At 55.8% G+C, this 17565-nt stretch overlaps 1 protein-coding gene across 2 annotated transcripts in view; it reads right to left on the minus strand.

Annotated features, from left to right (window-relative positions):
- The window catches only part of LOC112935152 (solute carrier family 22 member 1-like), a 31742-nt gene extending 15760 nt beyond the window's left edge, over positions 1–15982 (minus strand). The window contains exons 1-6 of one of the 2 annotated variants that reach the window (XM_026018749.2): positions 14608–15982; positions 9276–9379; positions 7346–7500; positions 3976–4144; positions 2550–2664; positions 2231–2337 (exon numbers count right to left, since the gene is read on the minus strand). In XM_026018749.2, coding sequence (XP_025874534.2) covers positions 2231–2337; positions 2550–2664; positions 3976–4144; positions 7346–7500; positions 9276–9379; positions 14608–15018 — 1061 coding nt within the window. In that variant the 5' untranslated portion in view covers positions 15019–15982. The remainder of the gene's footprint in view (positions 1–2230; positions 2338–2549; positions 2665–3975; positions 4145–7345; positions 7501–9275; positions 9380–14607) is intronic. The other variant, XM_072766789.1, reaches the window with a different exon arrangement.
- Positions 15983–17565: the final 1583 nt, after the last annotated feature.

Here is a 17565-nt window from a genome sequence, read left to right on the forward strand (position 1 = left end):
ACCCCTGGGTGGCTCAGCAGCTTAGCACTGCCTTAGGCCCAGGGCGCGATCCTGGAGACCCAGGATCGAGTCCCACATCGGGCTCCCCACATGGAGCCTGCTTCTCCCTCTGCCTCTCTCTGTGTATGTGTGTCTCCCATGAATAAATAAATAAAAATCTTAAAAAAAAAAAAAGAATATGGCACAGAGAGCCATGGGGGCCGACTAAGTCACTCAGGGCGAATTTAGAGTCTCACGGGGCTTTTTTTTAGTGACATTATAGGATTTTAGAGGCTAGAAACATGTTATATGTTATGATTATGTTGGTATTTACACCGCAAGAAGAGACTTTGGTTGCTAAGAAATCGCTTATTCCAGCAAGTAAATTGCCTATCAGCTCCCAAACTGAGATCACAACGGATATTTCTCATTAATATACTCCCTCGTTTTATCAAGCTGCACACAGGGAAACACTGGGATGCTCTTGTGTCTAGTCCTGAATCATCCCTGATTTCCCAGACGCTCACCAGGCCCCTCCCTTGGCCCCAGTTAAACGTGAACAGTCCCATATAACTGATAAAGGGATGGATTGAAGAGAAAGGAGCGCAGAACCTGGATTTTGCCCTTAACGCCCGTGCAGGGCTGCCATCTGTTGGCAGAACCCATGAATCGCATGTTGTACGTGGTAAAACAGCAGCCCTGGTGTTAAGCACACGCGCTCTAAGCCATTTCCTTCCACGTGTTATGTCACGTCTGCCAACACGCGTGTGAGGTGAGTCCTTTCATTACCCCCACTTGCTGATGAGGATGCTGAGTCATAGAATGTGGAGCTTTCTGGAAGCTGCTTGGCTGGGAAGAGCTGGGTTGGCCTCGCGAGCAGCTGCAAGGAAGGAGGAGGTGGAAGGAAGGCCAGTAAGAGGGGTGTCTGGGGTCAGCTCCTTGTGGGCCACGGAAAGGGATTCGGTGTTCTCCTAGGGGGAGTAGGAAGCCAGTGGAGGGTGTAGACGGGGGAGTGTGGTGCTATTTGCTCTATGAGTAGCTCCTGGGGTGCGGGGCAGCAGCGTGAAGAGAGAGGCCAGCCAGGAGGCTCCCCAGCCACACAGGCAAAAGAGCACGACACTCACTCCGGGAACCAAGGGGGCAGGGGATACCAAGGGAAGCTTCTGAACACATTCTCAGATCAGAGCAGAGTTTGCGGAGGGAGTGGGTGCAAGGGTGTGAGAGCAGAGGAGCCGAAGCACCCCACGAGAGGAGTGCCCTAGGGGATGGACGTGGGGGCAGCGAGAGGAAATAGGAGGAGGGGAGGAGGGTGACACAAGTGCACCAGGCAGCTGGGGTGTTTACAAAGATTCCCGGGGGCCCATCATGTAGCTGGTGGCAGGACTCTGGGACCAACATGGGGCCAGGGCAGGTGACTGCTGGGGCAAAGGGAAGGCATGGTGAGCCTGGCTGGTGTCTCCTACACTCAGGATGGATTCCGTGGAACCGTGGTTATTCATTCAACCTTCAGCAAATATTTGCGGGGCTACCATGTGCCAGGCACCACTCTATTAGCTTGAACCCTTGGTTCTAGTAAAACCTTCGTGGAAGTGGAAATGAGTGTACCAGCAGCAGAGTGGCTCCAGCTGAGGGGGGACCCCACAGTCCAGCCACCAGGGGAGTGACTGAGGAGCCATCTTCATGCGAAGGACAAAGCCATGATGATGGGGAGCTGGACGGGTGTCCTCTGAGAGCACAGGATAGGGAGCAAGGGAGCAGCCTGCAGAAAGGAGCAGACTGGGTGAGTCCATATGTGTAGATGAGTCTCATAATCAGTGGACAATAAAGGCACAGCCCCTCTCTGACAGGGTCTCTAAAGTGCCAAGATGTGATGTAGGGATCTTCTCTTTGGAAGGGCCAGGAGCCACTGACATCTCATCCACCTTCCTCCACTAAGTCAAGATGTGCTATTCCCAAAAGACAGATACGTGGGATCTGAGACAACCTTGGGATCCCTTCATCAGGTTTCACTCATCTTACTGCTGACATCTCACACGCAACACGCTCTTCTTGATATCTTTTCCCCCTTATTCCATCTTCAAGGGAGACATAAAGATGTCTAAGAGCTCATCGGCTGCTTGAAATTCATGTAAAAATTCCTTTTCATGCTTCTCTTTTTCCACCTGCATTGCTCCACTGTCTTCAACTCATGCCCTGGTGCTCAGCCGGCACACTGAGTCCATCGGGGGAAGGTATAGGAAAGGCCACTTACCACAGGTACATCAGAATAAAGGTGTGCTTCCTCAGTTGTGGCGTGCGGAACAGGTCTACAAAGGAGGGGCTCAGCTTTTCCGTGACATCCTCTTCGAGAGAGAGCATCTAGGAGGGAGGCAGAGCATCAGCTGCGGCGCCGCTGTGGGGGAACAGGAGCAGCCCTCCTAACCACCCCACCCGTTCCTGATCTCAGCCCCATCACCCCCAAATTCCTCCAGGGCCTCCCCACTCCTCAAGGCAGCCCCAGAAGCATTTTCTAAAATCACAAACCCAACCCAAAGTTCAGTGGTGTGAGAAACCCCCCGCTGGTTTGTCACCTTTAGATCAGTGAGAGGCGATTTCCCGTTCTTTTGGGCGATGTGGCCCATTATCTTCATCACCTGAGCATTCCTCTTCTGTGATAGCAGCCATCGGGGAGACTCGGGCACGCACCTGCAGACACAGAGCCTCACCACGGGGTGGCTTCCCCAGAGCACGGCGGGCCTAAAGCCCGGATCAGGGAGATGCTAACGCTCTGAGCAGCCCCCCTCCTCACATGGGGACTGGAATTCCTCAAGCAGCTAGTGGACGAGGATCTGGGGTCATTCTGCGCTGGCCCAGGGGACCCACGAAGGAGCTCTGTGGGTCCCTCATACTGTCAGTGCCACCTGCTAAGATCTGTGAGCAAACAAGAGGACCACTACTTTCCTACGTGGGCTTCATTGCACAGAGGAGGGGCCCCACTCTCTGCTGGCAGCTGGCAGCCTTGTACCCCTGGAAACTTCTCGCACAGAATAGATGCTCCAGATGCCTCCCCCAACCCTTGTGCTACAGCGGGGTGTCCCCGCTGTTGAACAAGCCTCAAAATATCTCCCAAACCAAATACACCGTATTCGCTGTCTTTGAACACCAGGGAGGTAGCGTGCTGTCCATTGCAAACCGAGTAAGGACACTACGACTTGAAGATCAGGAACGTCTGGTGTAAGGTCTTCTGAAAACACTCAGGCAAAGGCCCCCCTGCCCGACCAGCGAGACTCAGCCAGCGCGTCCTTCCCACCGGAGAGCCGGGGTTTCAGCCTGATGAGGGGACAGCAGACTCACCCTGACCACCAACGTAGCCCTCCTAGAGGCAAGCCCAGGTTTGGAGAGATTGGGTCTACTTCAGTGCTACCCACAGGTGAGATTTGCCCTCAGCAGAATGGTGACAAAAGTTGCAGGGATGCGATATTTCTCTTCCCGGCCCTCTCTGCACCCCTTCCCTGTCCCATAATCAAAGCTCAAAACTCATCTTTCCGGCTGTGCGTCCCTTGGGACCCTGCCAAGTGCTGACAGCCAGTAAGATTAACAGCTCACTGGGACTGGTTTGTCTCAGTGGCTTAATGTGCACATTCCCCGAGAATTTTCATTCACTTATTCATTCACTCATTCATTCATTCATTCATTCATTCATTCAACAAACACCAAATGTCTACTTTGTGGCTAGGTGGATTTTTATCTGACTCAGATCATTGCCCTCCATCTAAGGGGATACAAATTTAAAGAGGGTAGCTGCCCATGTAATGAGGGCCACCCCATAATATGAGAACATCTCAAATGGCACACATGGTGGAAGGAGCCATGTGCCTGTGTGTGTGGCCACCGTGGCCCTTCGGGGGATGGCCCATGTGGCAGCCAAGGTCTCCAGGCAGTCCTAGGGGGTGAGCTGAGCGTGGTCCGGGGGGGTGGGGACAGAGGAGCAGGGGCCCCCTTGGAGGACCCACGTACCAGTAGTAGAGCAGGAAGAAGAAGGTGGGCAGAGAGATGGCCAGCTGGAGCCACCGCCAGTGAGGGATGGCATAGGCCACCCCCGAGAGCACCACAAGCCCCACGGTGAAGGCCATCTGGTAGAGGATCGCCACCATTCGTCTGTAGCCCATGCCCACGAACTCTGTGACTGAACAGGAGAGGAATCACTGTTGAGGCTCCCGTGGCCTCCTTCCCTCCTGGCAAGCCCCAGGCCCCAACCCCCTCCTGCCTGACCCCAGGCTCCTTCTCCTGTGCTGCTGCTGCTCCACTCAAGGCTCCCTGAGATCCACCCAGCTGCTCATCCCAGCTTCTCTCCAGCTCTTCCTTTTCTAATCTGCCCCCACTTGCTGTCTTTAGTGTCCTTTGGGTGCTTCAGCATTCGGTCTACCTGAGCACTGGCCAACCCCTCCTCCCCAGAGCTTTGCCCCTATAAGCTCCAGACTGAGGTGTGCTATTTCTTTTCTTTTTTTTTTCTTTTTTTTTTTAAAGATTTTATGTATTTATTCATGAGAGACACAGAGGCAGAGACACAGGCAGAGGGAGAAGAAGGCTCCCTGCAGGGAGCCCGATGTGGGACTTGATCCCAGGACCCCGGGATCACGCCCTGAGCCAAAGGCAGATGCTCACTGAGCCACCCCGGTGCCCCTAGAGCTGTGCTGTTTCTCACAGCCCTGGGAGCGTGTACTAATTTAATAAGCATCGCTGGCCTCCCAGGGACCTGGCACCACTCCAGGCATTTGGAGCATGTCATCAACTTCCTGGGCAGAGTCGTGTCCTCATGACCCCACCTCCTTGCGAGAGGGGACAGAGAGCACACACGGTAAATGAGTAAATCGCATGCCAGGCTGGAATGCACTCTGTGCCAGGGGGAATGGAAAGCTAACGGGTGGGAGAGGATCCGGAGAGTCGAGGGGGAAGGGGTGGCTGGGTTTCCGACAGCAGTGAGGTGGGGCGAACGTCAAGGGTGAAGTTCCAGGCAGAGGGAACAGAGGACGTGGACCTCCAGAGGGTCATGCAAGGGGGAGGCAGTGCCTCGGGGAGGCCATCCTGGGGCCCCTATGGAGTCTGGCCTGTGCTGCAGGAGGTGCAGAGCCAGTGCCCCAGGTGGCAGCACACTCCATGTCTGCTGCTGAGTTAAGATTGGGGACCAGTGACAGAGGTGAAGCGACGGTGTTGGCTTGGGCCCAGCAGCGGCAGTGAAGAGAAGGTGGTCCCAGGGGTATTGTGGAAGGAAAGCCAGCAGCAGGACCCCCGAGGGCCGGAAGCAGGTGTGGGGAACTGGGGGCTGTGCTGACTGCAAGACAACTGGCCTGAGCAGCTGGGCAGAGGGGACTTTACAGACAGGGGTTAGGGTAGGGGTCTGCAGGTGGAGCAGGTTTGGGGAGGGAGAGAACAAAGTCCTGGGTCCTGCCACATTGCAGGATTTGGGAGAAGAGAAGCCCCTAAGGGAGGACGACCACTGAGTCACCAGTGGAGGACCAGGTGGTGTGTGACCTGCAAACACATGGGGAAAGCCTTTGGGGGCGGCACGGCTCTCACACACCAAGATAGATGGCCATCTGTCTTCTCTCTAGCATTTGAGCTTCTCAAAGGGAGGAAGGGTGCCTCCTCTATCTTGGTACCTCCAGCCCTGCCCCACTGCCTGCCACAGAGTGACAGCAACCCCACAGGGCCCATCGCGGGGCAGGCATCGCTTGGGCCACAGCTCTGCAGTGCACCTGCCCATCAGGGCCCTGCCACCCCCCTCTGAGGGTCCCCATAAGCCCCTCTGAGCCAGGGCTTATGGGAATGGCCCAAGAGTTCATGGCCAGGCAGTGCTGGGGAGTAGATATTTGACCCCAAATTTATCGTCTTAACCACGTGTCAAATAGTGCGTATTCAACATACAGATGGCCAGTGAATATGTATTGAACTGACTACACTTAGCCAGAGCATACAGTTTCACAAGGGAGGAACATGCTTTCTCTTGGTCCTGATGAACTACCTCTCAGAATGCCAAGACCAAAGATACCATTTTCAGAGATGGAAGGACAAAGTTGTTTCTTTTCTATTCTCTACAAATGAGCAAAAATGTGGATTATCCTCACTGCCGTCCAATGCAACCACGTATGGGCTGCAGAAAGCAACGGTGGCTCTTGTACACGACTTTCTTCCAAGAGAGTGATTTTCCCTTTTTAGTCTCACCCCTCATGGAAAAATTTGAAAGGGGGAAAAAAACAGTATATAGAATTACAGTGGTTCACACCTCATTTTTTTTTTTTTTTTTAGAAAAAGATGTTTGTCTCTTCTCTTACTCCCTCTTACAGTCTCCTCCTAATTTTTAAGTGGTTTAGACCAGTTGGGCTGTTGTATTTCTTTTCAGGAGATGCTGGTCCTTTCGTATTTAAGATGTTAAGATGCTCTCTTACCTGACTCCCCTTCCTGTATACCACCCCCCAGCACACTGCTGTAAATAAATCAGAATGTGGTCATGTTGTTCCCAGATAGATTAGTTGATATAGAAAGATTGATATATTTAAGTGGTTATTTAAGTGTCTCTCAAACAAAAAAGGAGGGAGGGAAGGAAGGAAGGAAGGAATAAGAAGTAGGGAGGGAGGAAGAGGGAGGGGGAAAGAGAGGGAGGAGGGAGGGAAGGAAGGAGGAGGGAGGGAGAGGAGGAAGGAAGAAAGGAAGGGAGAAGGGGGAGGAGGAGAAGGAAGGAAGGAAGGAAGGAAGGAAGGAAGGAAGGGAGGAAGGAAGGAAGGAAGGAGGGGGAGGGGAAGGAGAGAGGAGTAGGAAGGGAAGGAAGGAGAAGGGAGAGGGGAAGGAGGAAGGGGGAGGAGGAAGGGAAGAAAGGAGGAGGGAAAGAAGGAAGGAAGGAAGGAAGGGAGAAGGGGGAGGGGGAGAAGGAAGGAAGGAAGGAAGGGAGGGAGGGAGGGAGGAAGGAAGGAAGGAAGGAAGGAAGGAAGGAAGGAAGGAAGAGGGGGAGGGGAAGGAGAGAGGAGTAGGAAGGGAAGGAAGGAGGAGGGAGAGGGGAAGGAGGAAGGGGGAGGAGGAAGGGAAGAAAGGAGGAGGGAAAGAAGGAAGGAAGGGAGGAAGGAAGGAAGGAAGGAAGGAAGGAAGGAAGGAAGGAAGGAAGGGAGAAGGGGGGAGAGAGGAAGGAGAGAGGGGGAGGAGGAGGGAGGCCGTCCCCACCTAGTCCCCTGGCCCAGTCAGACAGACAATCACACACAGCTAGAGTTACTACCATTTCTCTGGAGCCCACGAACACCCCCTCTCCCCCCAGAATCCCACCTCAGCGTCTGGCTCCCTCCCCTTGTGCTGCCCACCGCCCCCGCCCCCGTGGGAACTGAGCGCAGGGGGTGCTTACTCAAGACGTAGCCAGATGTCCAGCTGCCCTTGCTCACCAGGCCCTGCAGCAGGCGGAAGAGCAGCAGGGACGTGTAGTTTGGCGCCACGGCCGTGAGGACACCCAGGACGGCACTGGTGAGCGAGGTGGCCAGGAGACATAATTTTCGGCCAAACCTTCAGAGGCAAGGACACAGGGAAGTGAAGTGGGGCTGTTGAGTGTTTGGGGACCGATGGGCCCCAAGGGACAGACAGGGTCTCAATCAGGAGGCCCATGTCACTGGTCTCCTGAGGGACCCCCGACCTGAGAGCCCGGCCATGTGGTCCTCAGGGAACAGCGGCCCTTCCGAGGTTCATTAAATCACTGTAAGGGGGAACCCAGGACCCCGGTGCTCTCAGGCACCTGGTGTCTCGGCCAGAAGGGGGTGCTCCCCTGGTGGCTCTGCAGGGTCCCCTGCATGGCCCCCCTCATCCCCTAGCCGACTGTATTATTATTAACGGTTTGACAGCGGGCGCCCTCATGCTAGACTTAGCAGCAGCCTCAGGAACTTCTCTGGGAAAATACTCCGTTCTGATGGTGTAACTCCTGAGGATTATTTCCTTTTCCTTTTTTCATGAATGAAATGGGCAAATCGTGTGCTAACTCTTCTTCCCGGGCAGTGCTTCACTGACTCCATCTTTCCAACCTGACCCGGCATTCTGGTGGCTACTCAAGGAAGCAAGGGGCCAACGTCCCATGTGGTCACGGTGCCCTGGTCCCCACCCCAGTCTCCCCACCCTGCAATCTCTTCCCTCCCTGCCCCCTGCCTCCTAGACTCCAGCCCGGGCCTTGACCCCCCTACTCCTTGCCTCCTCACCTCAAGCCCCTGCCCCTGCCCAGCGCACCTACCCACCAGCCCGTAAACGTCCTCATCCTGTACTAACATAGAAACTTCCTGTCGGACACTCACCCCTTATCACCTCAGAACGCTCAGACCTCATGACACCCGTGTCCACCTCCTCTATCTTTTCTCCTGCGCCTCTGACCAAAGGCTGTTCAGCTAGCTCCCCCAGGGCCAGCCCGTCCACTGCCCCTTTGGTCCCTTGCACCTTCCACAATGCCATCGTCCCCTTCCTGGACCCTTCCCCTGTCCCCTGTCCTCTGCAGCCCACCTGCCCTGCAGAGTTGTCCACATGCACAAACTCCACTTCCTTCTCTCTTGCTTTTCTTCAGCCTTCCCCTGCTACCATCCCTGTCACTGGTACTTATGGGACCAAGTCCCCAGATTTTGGCCTCTCCTCCCCATTGGGCCAGACCCGTCTTGCATTCTACAGCTTCACACTACCCCAGGAGAGTGGCTGCCCTTCCATCTCCCTGCCATTTCGTTTAAATCTCCTCTGCCAGCAATTCCTTCCCCGCCAACATCTACACGTCTCTCTATACTCTCGGCTAGCTTATCTCGAACGTGGTTGACAGCTTCTGGTGACAAATCCCAGATATTTATCTCTAGCACAAATCCCTCTTCTGAGCACAGCTCATGTATGCAACCCCTACTTGACATCTCTTCTGTGCCTCCAGGGCCACTCTTAGCACAGCTGAGAATTCCCTCGGCCAGGACAGAACTCTTGATGGCTTCCTGCCCCCCACAACAAAGTCTGCTTCTAATCCACTCTGTCCCATCTCAAAAAATGGCCCCATCCTCCCCTCACCCATCTGCTCCATGCATAAACCTTGGCTTTGACCCCATCTTCTCTCAGCCCACCACCCCAATTCTACAATCTGCATGGAGTTTGGACCCCTGAAATCCATCCCAAATCCCAGCCTGGCTCATCTTGCTGCCCCACCCCAGTCCGAAGCACCAGCCTTTGGTGCTTTTCTCTGTCACCTGGCCAGATTCTTCTACCACTATCCCCTACGATCCATTCTTCTCATGGCATCGCCTCTATGTCTGGTCGAATTGGACTTTACGTACCTGTCTGCAATGTAGCCGACCCCCAGGGAGCCGAGGAAGAAGCCCAGGTTCACACAGGATTGAAAGAGATCCACCTTCCAAGAGTTGTCGCACACCAGGTTGAACTGCGCATCACACCACGGGCGGACGGGCCGAAAACACAAGACCGTTTGTAAGTCAAGCTGTATCTACTGTCTTGTCTCCAAAGTCAATGCTCACCACAAAGTGTGATACTCTCAAGGGTTTCACATCACTTTCCCTTCCCACATTTTCATAAGACAGATTCAAGGTTTCTGGCAACTCTCCGTTACTACCACTATCTACCCAACATCTTTGTTTTACCCTCACTACTGTCAAGTGCTTTGACATCAAGAGTCGGTTATTGAAAGACAACACAGCCAACAGATAAGTCTTCTGGAAAGAAGTAGAATGCAGTAATTTCCTAAAGATAGAAATGTAGCAAAAGAAATAGAATATGTTTCCGAGGATTGGTCAGAAGCCCTCAGTTAAGCACCTATTTGTTATATATTTAATTATGTGAAGTCCGCAGATAACTCCGTAGGTCATGACTGGTGTTGCCACACAGGGCCACAGGAGGGGATGAGCACAGACACCATGGCAAGAAGGCGGGCTTGGCGGGGGCAGCGTGTGCGCTAGCATCCTGTGGGTGGGGCCCAGGTGGCTGGAGACTCAGGGACCAACATGCCGAGAGCCAGGGAGGCCAAGGCAGGAGAGTGTGGGAGGCCTTTGCTGTGTTTTAGGGGCAGCCCCACCTCAGGGGTCACACACCTGTGCACGTGACAGGCCCAAGGATGAGGTGGCCCACGTCCTCTGCGGGGTTCCGAGAAGGTAGAGGTCAAGGTGGAGCCCCCGCCTGGGCCCTCTCCTCCTCCCCATTCCTGGCTGCTTACTTCCTGGACATGAGCACTTTTTAAAATAAAACATAGGTAGCCCTCTGTGTCACCACCTCATTTTGAGAAAGTAATCGTGAGCCTGTCCTACCACCAGCTGTCTACGCCCAGACCCCGCGGTCCACTCCCGTGACAGCTTCGGCTCTGGGGCACGACGAGACACCACGGGGCGTCTCGGGCATTCCCTCTACCAACCCAAACGTTCGTTCCCTTCAGCTGAAAGCACACCCTCCCCACGAAGCTTCTCCTCTGGTTCTTGGGTTTTCCCGGCCTGCCCCAGGCCCTGCCGTTAAAGGAGGGACAGGTCACTCCTGGGTGCTATCTGGCCGTCCCCAGGTCTGTATCTCCAACTGCCCAACTGGTTTTTTGCAGCCTCCACCCACACTGTCTGAGACCACATCTGTGTACCCTAGATTTCCCCGAAGCTGCGGGGCACTGGTTTCGTCTTGTGCTCCAATTTTTGCAATGAGCAGGCCCAGGCTCCACGCTGTCCCCAGACTGTGCAGAAGCCAGAGCGCTCACAGCACTAGAGGAAGGAGCATCTGGCTTTACCTGCCACCATGGCCTCCTGCTGAGGTCCCTGCCCCCGCTCTGCTATACTCAGGATCTGTGTCTGGTGTCGCTTGCCATGCCCCGTGCCCACCCCACCCAACTCACACCCAACCGCTGCCCCCCCGCCCCCCGCACATTTGTGCACACCAGGAAGACAGGCCCAGCCCTCAGAAAAGCCTGGGACTGCACAGCGTGGGGGCGCTGGATGGGTCGCTGCCCCCGCTGGGGTTCCACCGGCCTGGGCCTGGTGTCTCAGGCACCATCTACCAAGCAGCAGGCAGTGCTCTCCAAGCTTGTCTACGAATCACCCAGAGGCCTTGTCAGAACCCAGACGCCGTACCTCCTCAGCCGATCCCAGGAGATCTCCAGGCTGAGACAAGTGTGCAAACGGTGGTATAAGCACTCCCATGACCTCAGGCTGAGGCCTTGCTTGAGCTCAGGCTCATGCTCACAAGCAGGGGAAGACAGAGCTTCCCAGCCTGGAGGGGGGCCCCCAGCCCACCATGGGGCTGCAGCTGGCAGGACAGGGCCTCCCGATAGGGGACTCAGGAGTCGGGGGAAGCAGGCACATTCCTTCCCCAGAAGGAGCTGCAGCCCCCTCCCTAGTGCAGAGGGTGGGGGGCTGGTGACACCGGGGTGTTCAAACCAGCTGGCTCAGCATCCTCCGGTAAGCAAGTTCCAAGGTCCAGGGCAAGGCTAAATTAAAGATTATTTCTGCAGAAAGGAATCACTAAGGTGAATCCCTGGAGAATCCGCTTCAGTTTAGGATGAAGAGCAAGAGGCAAAGGCAGATTTAAAGCAATGGGGATGGAGAGTGCTGAGTCCTCCTGCCCCCCACCCCCTGTCCTAGAGCCCTGGTCTTGTCACACTTGGTATCTCCACAGACTCCCACCACCCTTCATGCTCTACCCACAGCCACTTTCTCCCTGCTCCGTCTGTGGATGAGAGCCTCAGGATCCCCTCCATCCTTGTCGGAGCTGAGATCTGGGGTCTCATGGAAGCTCACCCCTGCTGCCACCGATGGCCACTGGGTTCTGGAGCTCTTTCTCTGTCCTCTTGTGTCTTCCCCTCCCAGCCACCATCCTGCCAAGCTCCTGCCCAGCTCACCCACACCCCCAGAACCCTCAGGCAAGTGGGGGCCCTTCCCCCAACCCAGGCCAGCCCTGCGTCTCCCCTGAAGCATCCTGTGGGTAGATGCTTCTCACGGGGCTCGTGGCTCAGCTCCCCCTCCTTCCGGGGACGCCCCCTGCCCCAGCACCCTGGCTCCAGACCACTCCCAAGGTCCAGCCAGGACTGCCTTGCTTTGCTTTTCTGCCTAAACAAAACCAAACTTCCTCATCTGACATGAAGTCAGGGTTGCCAGGTTTAGAAAAAAAAAAGATCCAGAATACTCAGAATTTGAATTTCAGATAAACAACACATTTTTTTTTTTAGTGTAAGTATGTCATATGCAATGCTTGTATTCCCTGCCTTGGCTCTCAGCATCAAATAAATGCACAAAAACTGGGACATAATTATCTTTAAAAAATTGTTTGGGCGCCTGGGTGGCTCAGAGATTGAGCCTCTGCCTTGGACTCAGATCGTGATCCCGGGGTCCTGGGACCAAGTCCCGCATCGGGCTCCCCGTAGGGAACCTGCTTCTCTCTCTGCCCGTGTCTCTCTCTCTCTGTGTGTGTGTGTCTTTCATGAAAAAATAAGTAAAATCTTTTGAAAAAATTGTTTGGCTTTTATCTGAAATTCCTATTTAACTCGGTGTCCTGCATTTTATCTGGCAACCTTACATGAGTACTCTGCACTCTCGAGGGAAAGTGAGGAGTCCCCAACCCTTCGCGCCTGTGTTCCTCCACAGAACCCTGAACTGCAGGCACCTGGGGGCTCAGTGGTTGAGCATCTGCCTTTGGCTCAGGTCATGATCCCGGGGTCCTGGGATCCAGTCCCACATCGGGCTCCCTGCAGAGAGCCTGCTTCTCCCTCTGCCTGTGTCTCTGCCTCTCTCTGTGTCTCTCATGATTAAATAAATAATCTTAAAAAAGAAAAAAAGAACCCTGAATTCTATGCAATGTAACAGCTCATTGTCCCAAATGAACCTAGCACACGCTCCCTCTCCCCCAAGCCTTGCCCCTTGCTCCTTCTCCCGGTCTGTCCTGTTCCCTCTCCTTGCTGCTCAGAATACTGCCCGAGGCTCCATTCAAATGCCACTTCCTTCTGGAAGGTGCCCATGATCTGTGCAGCAGCCAAGGTACACATCCACCCCGGGAGCCCAACGGCCCCTGTGTGTCTGCCCACACGTGACCCCCGGGCACTGGTCTTCTTCTCACTGCCCTGGAGACTGCAGCCTCCCTGAGGGAAGCTCACGGCCTGTGTCTCTCCCAGCCCCACGGTGGTGCAGGAGCAGAGCAAAGGCTCAGACACTTTCCTGAGTGAGCACACCGCGGAGTGAATAGATGAAAGAGAGCATCTGATCCTTTACTAGCAGAGGAGGTCTCATCACAGAGAACAGAACAAACACCTCCCTGTCTTGGTCGGATCTAGATTCCCAGCCAGAGTGTCAGACAGTTTGGTCCCCCCGGGAGCGATGCGTCTCATCGGTTACCTGTCTTTGGAGGATGCGTTGGAGACCAGGTGTTCAGGCAGTGGCAGGTAAACCAAGTCACACCTGTGCCTGTTCCTCCTGAAGGAGAAACCTCTGTGCTGTCCCCTCCCCATCCTTGCCCCTTGATCAGGCAAGGGGAGAGGACACAGCTCTTTCCTCCAGTAGGAGCCTCGGCTGTGCTGACACTGAAACCACTAAGTGACCTCTTGTTCCAGCTAAGCAGTGCCATCGCCAAAACCAGGCTTTGCTAACAGAGCGCCTCGGCATAACTTCCGGCCTGTGGTTTCAACAATGGTCCTCAATGCCAATCTCCAAGTGCCCACACTTTTCACAATGTAACACTTTTTACAAGGTCTATGAAGGGAAAAAAAAAATCTAGTGGCTTTTTATTAAAATATTCTCAAGGCACCATACAGAAAGAACCCATTGAACTATGCAAATGAGGGCCTCTGACGCCATCGTCCCACCTGTACGCCAGGAGCAGGGCCCCTGACACAGCCCCAGCACTGATGCCATGTACCGTTGAACTTGCCAATCCTGTGGGGCAGGTGACTTGCCATTCCTGGCTGGCCCATGAGGCAGGGGAGGCTCAGAGGCCCTGAGTAACGTACTCAGTGACGCCCAACTGATCTGGGGCATGGCTGGCTTTGAAAAGGTCCTTCTCTGGGCAGCCCGGGTGGCTCAGCGGTTTAGCGCCGCCTTCAGCCCAGGGCCTGATCCTGGAGCCCCTGGATCAAGTCCCACGTGGGGCTCCCTGCATGGAGCCTGCTTCTCCCTCTGCTGAGTCTCTGCCTCTCTCTCTCTGTGTGTCTCTCATGAATAAATAAATAAATAAAAAGAAAAGAAAAAAAAAGAAAAGGTCCTTCTCCAAAGCCAGAGCTGCTTCCACACAATCCCAGCCAGCATTTAGCTCTCTCATGAGTGCAGAAAGAGAGACCCACCAATCTAATGACACCCCAAGTGAATGCAGCAGGCTCTTAGAGAAGCCAGTGGGCCAGAAAGAAGAGGAACCTGTCTCCCCACAGACCCATGTCCTAACAATCCTGTTCAGCCTGGCTTGCAAAGGTCTCCCCTACCTCCAGCCTGCTCCTCTAATACTCCACGTCTACAGGGGACCAGACAGGAGAAGCAGGCCACTGAGTGCCCAGGACAGCGCCGGACATGTCCTAGGTGATCAGCGAATAAAATTCTCCTCCCTTCTTCCCTGATGCGAAGCTGAACCTTCTAGGATTTGCGGTGTGCTTCCTCCCTGCCCCTGCAGCCCTCCTGTTCCCCCAAACACAGGGCCCAGCCTCACCTCGGTCACGATGGAGGAGCCGGGCGTGTCGTAGGCCCAGCCGTGCAGACAGGGCCCGAGCGGCAGGTGGCTCCTGTTGGCGGCCAGGCCGGCCAGCGGGTCCACGCAGCCCAGGGCGCTCTGGTTCCAGTCCACCGCGTAGCTGCGGCACTGGCGGGGGAAGGCGTCGCCCGCGGGCCCCGGGCCGGGCACCGTGTAGTTGAGCTCCTCCGCCGCGCTCCAGCCGCATCGCCGGCTCAGCTCGGCCGCCCCGGGGCTCAGGCAGCGGTGATCCGGGGTGAAGGCCAGGAAGACGATGCCCACGTAGACCGGGGCGAAGGCAGCCGAGAGCAGGCATAGGGTCAGGAAGGCTTGCTTCTGGAACCAGCCAAACTCGCCGACCTGCTCCAGAATATCATCCACGGTGGGCATAACGGAGCCAGCACCTTCATCACTTTGACCCAGCTGCCGCGGCCGCGGTGGCCAGGGTCAATGTTCCGTGCGGACTCCTCTGCAATGGGCTGGTTCGAAAGCAAGTTGCTGTCCAAGCACGTCTACCTGGAAGCCGACCAACTGGAAGCGATCTTTCACCCCGTGGCGCCCATGACAGGCAAGGGTGGAAGCAGGAGGGTGACTGGCCACATGGCTTGGCCGGGAAGCAAGTCAACTAGGTGGAGGTTCAAATTCTCTCTCTCTCTCTCTCTCTCTCTTTTAAAGATTTTATTTATTCATTCATGAGAGACACAGAGAGAGGGAGAAGCAGGCTCCCCACGGGGAGCCCCATGTGGGACTCGATCCCTGGACCCTGGATCACAACCTGAGGCGAAGGCAGACGCTCAACTGCTGAGCCACCCAGGTGGCCCCTTGAATTCTCTGGAGTCAGAGCTCCCTCCCAGAGAGGAGAGAGCTAGAGCCCGCTGGGTAAACCCCCTGGTTGGCTCTTCCAGAGAGATTACTTATCTAAAAACTTCATTTTAGAATCCAGCTAAATCAAAGAGAGCCAGCTGCCTGCTGGCACAGCTACAGGGGCTGTGCAATCCGGAGGCTCATAGGCTGGCCTGTACCCTACCCCCACCCCCACCCTCACTCCCACCCCCACCCCCTGCATGGCCTGGCCTCGAGCTTGGCTCTGCAGAGCATCTGATCCTATTTGCTGACGCCGCCGAGGGCTCTGCAGGGCAGCATCCCAGGTGAAAGGCTCTAGACTCAGCCACCAGCCAGGCTGACCAGTGACCATCAATGACAAGGCCGTCAGCCTCCAGCACAGGGCTCCTGCGTGTGTTCTGGAACTCCTCATGACGGCCTTCACTGGAGGTGCGATCAGACTCCCCACTGCTCAGCTGGGGAAACAGAAGCTTAGGGAGCTAACAGCAGCCTCCAAGTCCACGCTGTCACTGAACTTGAACCTCCTTCAGCTCCAGAGCAACATCCCTTCATTTATTAACCGGCCCTTTTTCACCACCTGATGTGTTAGTTCTTTGGCTCATTCCACAAATACTGTGCCAAGTCCCTACATGTTTCCAGCAGCCCCAGGCTCCAGGACGCAGAGTTGGGGCAGCCCCTACCTCTCAACAGCTTACAGTTCAGGGCAGGGACAGACTTACAAAGGGAGAGCTCCAGTGGACCGCGCTAGGGGAGCCCCCCACAGTGGCCCCTCAGCTAGTCGAGCACCTTCCATCTATCCAGTGGGTTGCAGGGGGGGGGCGGGGGGGTAGGGCAAGCAGTCAGTGAGAAAAGGCAGGAAGGGTGTAGCAGGCTAGGATGGGAAGGTGGCCCCCTGCTGGAGCCGGCACCCTGGGGTATCCATGGGACCTGAGACTCGCCTGTCTCCATGCAACACATCCAATGTGGCAATGCCACCCGTGTGATTACATCACAGTTTAACAGCCACGTTCCTCTTCCCATTGCTGCCTTTGATGGAGCAAGTGGCCCTGTGGGGGAGCCCACGTGGCAAGGACATAAGGTGCTGACAACTGCAGGGACGACGTGGGCTCAGAAGGAGATTTTTTCCCCAGACTGCAGAGGATCCAGCAACACTGCGGCCATGCTCCTGTCCCCCAGACATGGGAGACATGTGTGTGTGGCCTTACGCACCTAGTTTTGTGGTGATGTGGCTACACAGCAATAAATGAGGAGAGAAACTGTGGGCTCTGGGGAGCAGCAGGGCCCTGAAGGGCCTGGGGGCCTAAGAGCCGCCCCGCTCCCAAGGCCTGTGCTCCACACATGCCCCCCTGGGACCCCACTTGCTGGACCGACAGCCAAGGCCAGGCATTGGCAGCAAAGGCCGGGCTCGAGCAGCTCTCCCCTCGGCCCATTGACTGCACACACCCCCTCTGTGGCCATCCTCGGAGCAGGGAAGGGGGCAGAGGGGCAGCCTGGGGTCCCCGGCCCCTCCAGGCCTTCACCCTGATTCCCCCTTGGCCTCCTGTGGGGGGAAATCAGAGCTTGGGGCCTGCTCATCATGGGGCAGAGCTGGGAGTGGGCCGTCAGGTCCTCTGGCCTCTCAGACAGAGACTCACGTCCTGCGTTTCGCCGGGAGGGACTGAGGCTGAGCATGCAGGGCCAGGAGCTGGCTGCAAACTGATCGTAGTGCGGCAGCGGCGCCTTGGCCGGAAGCAGCCTCTGGTTTTCTGGTTCACCAGGCCTTCAGCCTGGGCACACGGTGAGGGGATAGCTGAGCTCCCTAACACACTCATCCCCCACATCCTCACCCCAACATAGGACGGCCGGGCTTTGCAGGACCCCATGGGACCTGACCCAGCACTGCCCTCCCAGCCTGCCCAGGCGGTAGACTCCCAGCTACTTGACTATACAACAAGCTGACGCCTGGGTCACTGGGCCAAGGGGACCAACTGGACACCGGGTGGGACCCCAGGAGCCTTGGCTGGAGCTGCTGACAGGAGACATCAAAACGGCATCAGATGGGAAATATCTTCCCCGACCCCATCTCAGCCCCGGGACACAGACACAGACGTCAGG

Source organism: Vulpes vulpes, chromosome 1 (assembly GCF_048418805.1).
Source record: "Vulpes vulpes isolate BD-2025 chromosome 1, VulVul3, whole genome shotgun sequence".
Classification (NCBI taxonomy): domain Eukaryota; kingdom Metazoa; phylum Chordata; class Mammalia; order Carnivora; family Canidae; genus Vulpes; species Vulpes vulpes.